Genomic DNA, 10,077 nt, shown 5'->3' on the forward strand with positions numbered 1-10,077 from the left:
CTGTGTTTGAAGGCCGATTGCGTCACAGCGGCGCGTCTAAGGCTGTCCCATTTCAAAGGCTCCTTCAAATGCATCCTCCTTTCCATTGCGCGTCAATTCAAACAAGATGGTGGACTCTTACACGGCCGAGGAATACACTTTTAAATGTAAAAGTTTTTGGTTTCAACTCAAGCAAATAGCTAGCGGTACAAGTGTTTAAAATAACAAAAGGGGTCTTGAAACAAATTATCTTTAAAATAATAGATCAAGTTACGTGACGTTGGTTATTACAACTAGCTACCTGTTGCTAGGCGACAGGAGCCACAGTTGGTGACGCTAGGTTAAGGAAGGGAACAGCTGGTGACGCAAACAGGAAATCCTCCGTAGACCAGACCGTCTCATTTTAGTTCGGCCTTCTCGGTCTACACAGGCTACGAATCACTCATCTCTCGTAGCCCGCGTCCTTTGAATTGAGACACAGCTATCGAGGCAGTTTAATGTACCAATTGGCCCATGTTTCGATGTGTTATACAAAACATACACATCACAAGAAGACATAGAAGACTTAAAGATATGTAAAATATGTAAGTGGTGAAGTTAATGCTGTAAAGTGGGAATTAATTTGTGTTAACACTTTAAGACAGCATGTGTGTAAATGTATTTAGCTACTTTCCACCACTGCTTCTGTCATCCACGACTGTACTGTTAAAAAACTGAAAGACAAATGCTGTGTTCATAAAATTCCTCTATGATCTGCTGCCATTTCTCTGTTTGGCTTCACGTCCAGACAGTTCTGTAGGATTCCAGGTTGACAGGATTGAATTATAACAGAGATAAGACGACGTATAAATGTCTGAGAGCAAGAGTGAAAAACTGCAGCGCTAAGAAAATGTGGTGCTGTTTTGTCATAAAGGTGTGTATTTTGTGGTTTAGATAAACAGCTCCAGCTGGATCTTATCAACTACCTCCTTTTCTTTATCTACCACCATCACACACACCTTATCTACTCCGACAGAGCTCCTCTCATGCTTCTCCACAGCCATCCATCCACTTCCTGCTCTTCTCTTACAACCGGCTGCGTCTCCTCCACCTTCTCCCACTTCCTTTTCACTCCCTTCCCCGTCTCCTGGGATAAAATACCCTCTCGCCCAGCGCCCCCCTGCTCTTCTAGCTCATCCTGCATCTCAGTGTTATCTCTCCTCCCGTCTGTCTTGTGGTGTGAGATTCTCCCCAAAACCAGATACGAGGAAATCCCTCATCCCTGGTCTGTACATCATCTATGTGTTTATACTCTGGAGGCTTTGGTTTTAACAGCCAGCTCCAAGATATTTACGTGAACTCTGCTCTGCCTGTGCAGAGATGATGAGACTTAAGCCTGACATGACTGAGATGTGGAGCTGGTTTCTGTAAGCCACTGGCTGACATCTGACTTTGAGTTTTTTTAAATCACAATATATTTTATGTTTCGGGGTGCTTCCTTGGGAAACACAAAAACATGCACACTTAAATCTCCTCTTTCTCCTCTTCTCAAAACCAAAAGGGATCCCGGCAGGACTTCAAATACTTGTTCACAGGCTACAAGACTTTAAATAGTACATCAAAGCAAAAACACAATTGAGAATCTCCTCAAAATGACAGCAGGCATAAAGGAGGCAAAACATCAAAAAGACAACTTCAAAGAAAATCATTTTTTGTTCGAACAATAAAGTTAACGTGCTGCCAACGTATTAACTCTCATCAAAGCACAAAAAGAACAACAGCCCCGAATTGTTTACACTGAAGTGGCTTAATTAGCCAACGAGCAACAGGTGTGGCCCAGCTAATCACAATTAATCAATAGCAGGTGTTAAGGAGCTGTGGGCCCTCCACGACAGAACTTCACTTTTAATGTCTGGGAAGTTAATGTTGATACAGCATAGCTTTACCATGAAGATGATGAATAAAACACAAGACCTCAGTGACGCCTAATTTTTACCAGACAAGCCCTTAAAAGTCAAAGACAAACACTGTTTTATTGCAGCTCTGCCCCATTTTAGCAGGTGACTTCAGTAAGTGTTTTCCCATCTCCGGCTGCTCTCTGTAACAGGTGTTTCACCCGCTGTGTGTGTCTGCTTCTATAAGAGCTCATTTCAACAGAGAAGGTCACTGTGACACACTTTAAAAACTGCTTCAGCTTGGGGCAACAGAATCGAGCTGCAAACAGAACCATGGCGGCGCCTTTTTAGTTGATATTGAATGGAACAAGCAACAAATTGCGTCCATCCAGCTGATAAAGAGCAACATTTTTGTCTCTTGAGTGGGGTTTGGCTTCACCAAATCCAATATTTGTTCCATTTTTATCTCAGTTTTGGTCTCAACCAACTCCCCAAGAAATTAACTACTGTAACTCGACTGCTAATTTCCCCTTGTGTTTATCTCTAGCTAGTCACTTGCTTTGTCTGTCTGTCTTTGGGTGCAGAAGGCTTTTTGTTTTTTGGAGAACGAAACATTTAAGAAACATAAAGTGCCCAAATAATATGATGAAATAATAATGGGTTTGATGCACCATTTACACCCAAATTAATCATTTGATCGATTGTTGATATAAAAGTATCGTAGCGCTGGTTTACCTCAGTCGACAGAGAAGACACCCCAAGTACAGAGGCAAAGTCCTCGTCGCATCGGCTGCGGGTTAGACTCCGACTCACAGCTCTTTGATGCATGTCATCCCACTTTTTCTATACCCCATATCTCCTGTCGCTCTTCACTCTCCCATCAAATAAAGGCCAAAACTGGAAATAAGAAATGTGATCTAAATGACTTTGAGAATCACATGAGACAAACTGTAGCCATTAGCAAGAAAGAGAGAAGCAAAGTCAATAAAAAGAAATGTCTCAGACACAGAATAAATATGTTTTTGAAAGAATGCTGGCCGTCAAGTTTCAAGGCCAAAGGAACATTTTTGACAGCGGTTTTGCAGACAGTGAAGAACACTTTGTACACTTGCAAAGGGATTAAGTGATCAAAACCTACCATGGAAATCTAGGGAAAAACTTTGAGGCAATATTTGAGAAACCACAACACATCAATGTAAGAGGCCTAGAAACCACAGCAAAGTGCACAGAAATTCTGAATAACACGCTGCAGAGTATCACATGACAGCATGTATTGAATGTGTCAGGGTCTGACAAAAGCTGGCTAGTCATGTCAGCATAACCATGTTTGATTCCATGTTAACCAGGATGGATGAGGTGGTGGCTGAGGTGTCATTATGACTACAGCTGGAGGTGGTTGTGAAGCCCGAGAACGCTCTTCAGAGAAGCCCATCGGACCCAACCGAGGCCCGGCTGTGCTGACACAGCTGGTCCCGGGCGCAGACGGCCCAACACCATGCTCGGCTCCAGGAATGTTCTGGGCCTTTCTGGAGAAACCATAACAAGTGCAGGAAATAGATTAGTGCACTCTGGGTTCCACACCGGCCGCAAACCTCCCGAGTCCGACCTCTCCGAACCCACATGTGTGGGAACAGGAGACGCAGCAGCAGAGGGAGTAAGACCCCAACCCAGACATCAGCGGAGATCCCAAGAGGACCTGCTGCATGGAGCAATCAAGGCTCTGTTGTTTCATGACTGGACCTGACTTGTACATGCAGGCCAATCCTCCAGAGTCCAATGTACACTAATACCAGAAATGCATGACTTTGTATTTATCTTCCTTTACAGAATCGCCTTTGGAAAAATAACACAAAATCTATCAAAATTAATTCATTCATTGACATAAGACATGATACATGGAAGGCCTCCATCTGCCTTTCATCGTGTTTAACTGGCTAGCTAACTTGCTATACTACATTAAACAAAGAATTGAAGCAATGCTAGGCTATTGGACGAATGTCAAACTCACTTGTCTCAGACATACTGCTAATACCGCTAACCTAGCATTTTCCTCAAATGTGCCACCATTTTTCCTGGAAGTTAAGTCCTGAGTTTTTATAGTACATGTGCTTGAACTTGTTTCATTTAGCTGTGAGTTATTTAAAAGGACTTGGAAGGCTTGGATGCCAAATGTCTTGAAGTTACATCTGATTTAAGGCAACTCAAACTACCATTTTTCCTGTGAAACAAATGCACTGAAATTTGGTTGCATGCTCACAAACCTGTCTATTAATTTTAATTGCAGCACCTACTGATGTTTTATGAATGTTTGCAGGACTATCTTGCCACCTGTATTTTTCACTTTAACAAAGATGTAGCCAACATTTTATAGTTACACGGTTTCTGTGACTGGAGGATCGGGGGTTTGAGTCAGGCCAAGTGCGAACGCCGACTGCCAATGTCCGATTATTATACCAGCTCTAAAGTGAAGTTCAGCCAAAGCACGGGTAGATTTCTGTTTTATTCTAATGTCTCATGTCAACCCCCCACAGGAAAATAAATATGTTTGAACCTTGAGCGCTGTGGAAGCAATTCCGGCCTGGCTTCAACCTGGCAGGAAGAGAGATGGGATTACCATATGAGTTCACTCAGAGACTGTAGTGGACTGTGTGTGTGTGTGTGTGTGTGTGTGTGTGTGTGTATGCTATGGATTTCCACTTGTACACAATGGAGTGAAAAAATTTGTGTATTTTTGTAAATAAACATGATGTGTGCATGTCTTCCGGATGATGTTTGTATAAGATGTAAGAGTATCAGAAACAGTTCACTCTGTTTAAAACGTTAGTGTGTGCATGCCTGTGTGTGTTCCCCACTGGGTTGCTTTACATGTCAGCAGATGTACAAACACCCCAAAAGGTGCTTATAAGGATATCTCACCAATATGGTCAGTATGCGTGTTGATATTACACTCTCTAATGCAAACCTATTGAAGGAGTTAACAGAAAGTCTGGGCGTCAGCATACATTGTTTTCGTGGATGAATTACAGCCGTAGCAGCGAAGCTCGCGATGAAAGCTGTGCCAGATTGTCTTACAAAACTTAAGACGAGTGCATCAACTCCTGGAATTTAAGCAGTTGGAGAAGAGTCTCATAAACATCTTTCCTGGAAGATGAAGCCTGCCGTCTGACCATATGGTTTTTATGCTCCTTTATCTTTCCTTACAGAGAATCTTAAAAGCACAGACGCCATCCCTCCATTCTTTATCTCACAATGCTGAAGCATCTTTATGGCAAGACACGTATTAGCACGCCATGTATTCTCTACAATTCTGGGATCAGTCATCCAAAGAAACCATTGACCGGGGTCAGGTCGCGTTGGCAGCAGGCTAAGCAAGTCAGCCCACACGTCCCTCTCCCAAGCAACATTTTCCAGCTCCTCCTGGGGGATCCTGAGGCGTTCCCAGGGCAGGTGGGATAAATAATCCCCCCAGCGGGCTCACACTGGGGTCTCCTCCCAATTGACAAATGGACTGCACTTATATAGCGCTTTTCTAGTCAGCTCAAAGCTGCTTTTACTCTACCTGTCACATTCACACATTCACAAACTGATGGCAGAGGTACGTAAAGTGCCCAACTGTCAATCAGTTATCACACTGTTGGCTATGCCACCGGGAGCAATTTGGGGTTCAGTGTCTTGCCCAAGGACACTTCGACATGTAGACTGAGGAAGCTGGGGATCGAACCTCCAACCTTCCGATTGAAAGACAACCGACTCTACCACTGAGCCACATCTGCCCCCGAGTTGGATATGCCTGGAAAACCTTCACAGGTAGCGCCCAGGAGGCATCCTGATCACATGCCCGAACCACCTCAACTGACTCCTTTCGATGCGAAGGAGTGGCACCTCTACTCCAAGCTCCCTCTGGATGTCTGAGCTCCTTACTCTATCTCTAAGGATGAGCCCAGACATCCTTCGGAGGAAACTCATTTCAACCGCTTGTATCTGCAATCTCATTCTTTCGGTCACTACCAAAAGCTCATGACCACAGGTGAGGGTCGGAACGTAGATCGACAAGACCCGTTAACAAGACCCCGAGATAACTGAACTCCTTCGTTTGGACACAAACATTGACTTCTAACAATTAAGGTATGAAAATAAACTTGAAGATGCTTGAAACTTACTATCCCAGTGAGAATGGGACGGGTGTAAAGGAAATAGTGGAAGTCAACAGCTTTTAGAAAATGGTCAGCTGTAAAGTACTGTATGTCAAATTTGTAAGTTTAAAAAAAAACAAAACAGAAAGACACTGGTATGTTCACTTTTAAAACCAGCAGGATTGTACAGTAAAGTCTAGTCTGTTCCTGTTTAAAGTAAAACTCTTATGAGCTCAGTTTTGACATATCACAACAGTTTAATCGCTATTAGTCTCCTAGGAGACTCCAAACGATTACAGCAAAACATGCAGAGAGGAAATAACTGCTTGTTCCCCCTGAGTACTGACATTATAGTGCTAATAGTGGAAGAATGAGCGTTTGTGATGGTTTGCATGAATGCAGCTCTATTTCACAACAAAGCCTCTGGAGCGGTGAGACGGCCCCTCGGAGCCGGCCCCTCCAAACAGCTGCCGTGTCCCAGAAAGGGGCCGACAGCACTCAACTCCGAGTTCAGCAGCACTCTCTTCCGAATGTCAAGAGTTCATTTGAATAAAGTTAAAAGTGCGCAGGATTTGGCTCCTCTCCCCGCGGCTCTCTAATCTAATCCATGAGCGGGGACTCGCACGCGCTCACAGAGAAAGACAAACAGGATGCCTCTACTCGGATGACTCGAATCAAAGAGGTTGTGTTGAAGTCGTCCCTGCTTGTTCTTTGAAGCCTTGCGTCCACTTTCATGGACCTCTACTGAACTTTATGTGATGATTATTACTACAGCACCCTGAACACAAGAAACTCAGACGCTCCTGAGTCCAAATCAATGATCTATCAAGAGAACAGCGCACGCTCTGTCTCTAAGGAAAGTAATAATGATGTGTTTGCTTTGCTTCCAGTGTTTTCTTCATCCATCCTTTATCTATACTGCTGATCATGTTCAGGGTCACGGTGGGGTTGGAGCCAATCCCAGCTGTCATTTGGCAAGATGCGGGGCACACCCTGGACTGATCGCCAGTCAATCACAGGGCTGACACAGAGAGCAATTTTAGAGTCACCAATGAACCTAACGAGCATGTCTTTGGACTGTGGGAGGAAGCCGGTGTACCCAGAGGGAACCCACGCATGCACAGGGAGAACATGAGAACTCCACACAGAAAGGCCCACTTTGTCGGAACCAGGAACCTGCGAGCTGTGATGGAAACATACAGTGTGTGGAAAACTTCCTATGGCATTAAACCCAGCAGCGGCAATTGGAGGTGAGCTGAAAGTAAGTAATACCCCTTTCCCACCAAAATCAGAGCGTTGACACGGGTTTTTCCGACCCAGGAAAGCCCGCTAATAAATGCTGATTATCTCTTTTTCCGTTGCCAGTCGAGTATACTCCTTTCAGTCTGTTTTCTGCAGCGCCCCCATCTGTCGTCATAAATACGCCGGAAACAGGGTTAGTAAATAATAGTAGGCACAAAAACTTACATTATACTCCACCAGTGAAGATGTTACGGTGGTTAGGTCTGTACTGTATCTATTACTCATTCAGTCTATTTATCAAACGCGGCACTAACAAATTTGGAACGATGTTCGAGCGCTGCTCAGACGGGGACAGGTAGCAGCATCGCGCCGGAAAGGGGGCAAAGATTAGCCTGTCAATCCTGGTTTTGTGTTTCCATCAATGCCGATCAGAGCCGAGTCGCTAATGACCCGGGTCTACTGCAGAGTCATTTGACCCGGGTCTGAATGCCGATTGAAACCTTTCCCACTAAGTTAGCACTAAGTTAGCGGGTGGGAAAGGGAAAGAGAGAGCAAATTAATGTCTCACGTAAGAATGACCGAGCCAGAGATGCAATCTTCTTCATCTTTTTGACCAGATGCAGAAATCTGGAAAACTTTCGGGAAACGTCAGAAGCCAGAATCGCCAGGCTGCCTTCATTGTGCTACCCAACAATAACGCATATGCAAAAATTCACAAACCAAATGCATGTGAAGCCTGTCTATATGAGTCGCACCACAACAGAGAGAAATATGTTGAGGTCAATTTCAGTTTGAGTGACTCGTCTTTTCTGAGGTCCTATGGCATGTTTGTGTGAGTCAGCGTGTTTAAGTGGCTTAATTTAAGTGGATAAAAGGCAGAAGAAGGATTGTAAAACTTCTTGATCTGGTGACTTATGTCAGCAGCCGTTGGGCCTGTGGTGAGCTGGACCTCACAGGCTGACAGCCACATTTATGTTGAAGCCAAACTGTGCAGAACCATCCCTGACCGAGCCAAGTATCAGGTCAGATGAGGCTTGACATTAAGCCTGACGTTAAACACGTCTCTTGTGTTAACTAGTAGCTCTAATTATACCAACCAGCCTGTTAATATGAGGGTGCTTTAAGGTAGTTAGCAGCACAGGAGGGAAAGAGACAGGCCCACACACTTGGAGGCTTTAACTCACAACAGTTCGTTCTGAAAACAATAAAAAGTTTTATGATTAGAGCTCCGAGCGTGCCTGCCTCTCTCTCCTGAAAGAAAAGGGAAAGACTTTTCACTCACCGAACCTCTTGTATCCAAAAGACTGTACTTCCTCCTCGTCTGCAAAGTCGTCTGTGTGACACAACAAAAACACAATCTATTAAAGCAGTTGGTAGGAATCCACAAACAAAAATAACTACACTACAGGGCCTAGAATTCATAATGTTGTCCTTGAATACAAATCAAAGTGGAGGTAAGAGATAGTGGAGTATCATCTCGACTCTTTGTGTGTGTTAGTGTGGAGATATGAGGTCCAGAGAACTGTAAAAGCCACAGGCTGCGGTTTCTCTGGGTTGTTGACAGTAAACTCTAATTACACTCTGCTGCTCTACACTGAAGACTGGAGCAGAGCTCAGAGAGCATCACTGGTAATGGTAAACAGATGGGCCTGAGGGGAGAGACAGGGGAAACAGGGAGGGATGAGCAGAGTGTGTTTTAGTTGGTGGGGGGTCAGAAGGGGGTGAGACTAGATGAAGAGCTATTGATGCGTGTTGAATTAATTATTTTACCTCAGTTTCTCACACTAAATGACAGTTATTGACAAGTACAGTAATTGATTTAAGATGCTTCTAGTATTCTTTGTTGAAAAGTCTGAAAACAATATGCAATACAAAAAATTTCATTGCTTTAATCAGTGAAACAGAGTATCTTCTTTACCGTAATAAAGTATATTTGCTTTTTTAGTAAACAGCATCTTGAATTGTTGTTTTTAAAGCGTCACAAACTCTGTGGTGTTCTACACCGGAAACGCAGTCTAATTGTGCACACATTACTCGCTCTTTTATCTTCTTTAATGGGATGCTACTAAATGGTGGAAGAAAAAAACTCCCAGTATTTCACAACTTCTGCACCGCAGTACCGTAATGTCATCCAGATGTGCACCACAAAGAGCGCACAGGCTGGATGAAATCTGTCAAGTTTGATCTGCGAGTTTAATTACAAACATTCACCTATGTAACGGTACACGCTACACGTAACGAAGACTTACCTTTCATGGCGTTTTATAACTCGTAGAACTGTAGAAGAGATGAGGAGCGCTGTCACTTTCTGCGCATCTCAGCATCCAGTGCAAAGGAGTAAAGTTGTTCCACCGAGAACGACACAAAGACTTATGAAAGTAATAATAACAACATTTAAAATCTTGTCTTCATGTTGAGTCTTCAGTTTAAAATCCCATCGTCTCTGTTCTCTCGCTCGCTTCTCTTCAGAGGAGTTTTTGCAGGAGTGATGTGATGTTCTGCCAAGACCAGCAGCGCTGCGCTGTAGGAGGAAGGAGTCTGTTACTACCAGTATAAATGATAAACTGCACTTCCGGTAGTGCTTTCAGAATAAAACCGGTTTTGTTGCATAACAATGTAGAGAAAGCTGCAGTTTTCACAAGTTTGACTCGATGTAGCCTTAAACTGTATTCCTCCAAACACAAACTTTAAACTAAGGAAATGTTAAACATTTTGATAGATGGGATACATGTTTACATCCATTTGCCTCATACCCAACTACAGACATCAACCTGTTAGCTTAGGCTACTGAAAAAGTGGAAGGGGGCTAGCATAGCAATTGTCAAAAGTAACATATGCCTACCTGCACA

General features: G+C 43.7%; 1 protein-coding gene across 1 annotated transcript in view; it reads right to left on the minus strand.

The window, feature by feature from the left end:
- Positions 1 to 9,700, minus strand: part of LOC138595897 (collectin-12-like) — a 36,372-nt gene extending 26,672 nt beyond the window's left edge. The window contains exons 1-2 of the mRNA XM_069667399.1: positions 9,478 to 9,700; positions 8,511 to 8,561 (exon numbers count right to left, since the gene is read on the minus strand). Of these exons, the coding sequence (XP_069523500.1) occupies positions 8,511 to 8,561; positions 9,478 to 9,484 (58 nt within the window). The 5' untranslated portion in view covers positions 9,485 to 9,700. The remainder of the gene's footprint in view (positions 1 to 8,510; positions 8,562 to 9,477) is intronic.
- Between the last annotated feature and the right edge of the window lie 377 nt (positions 9,701 to 10,077).

The sequence above is a fragment of the Semicossyphus pulcher genome, unplaced genomic scaffold, assembly GCF_022749685.1.
Source record: "Semicossyphus pulcher isolate SPU_LCO1_2020_fin unplaced genomic scaffold, fSemPul1.0.p SCAF_18, whole genome shotgun sequence".
Classification (NCBI taxonomy): domain Eukaryota; kingdom Metazoa; phylum Chordata; class Actinopteri; order Labriformes; family Labridae; genus Semicossyphus; species Semicossyphus pulcher.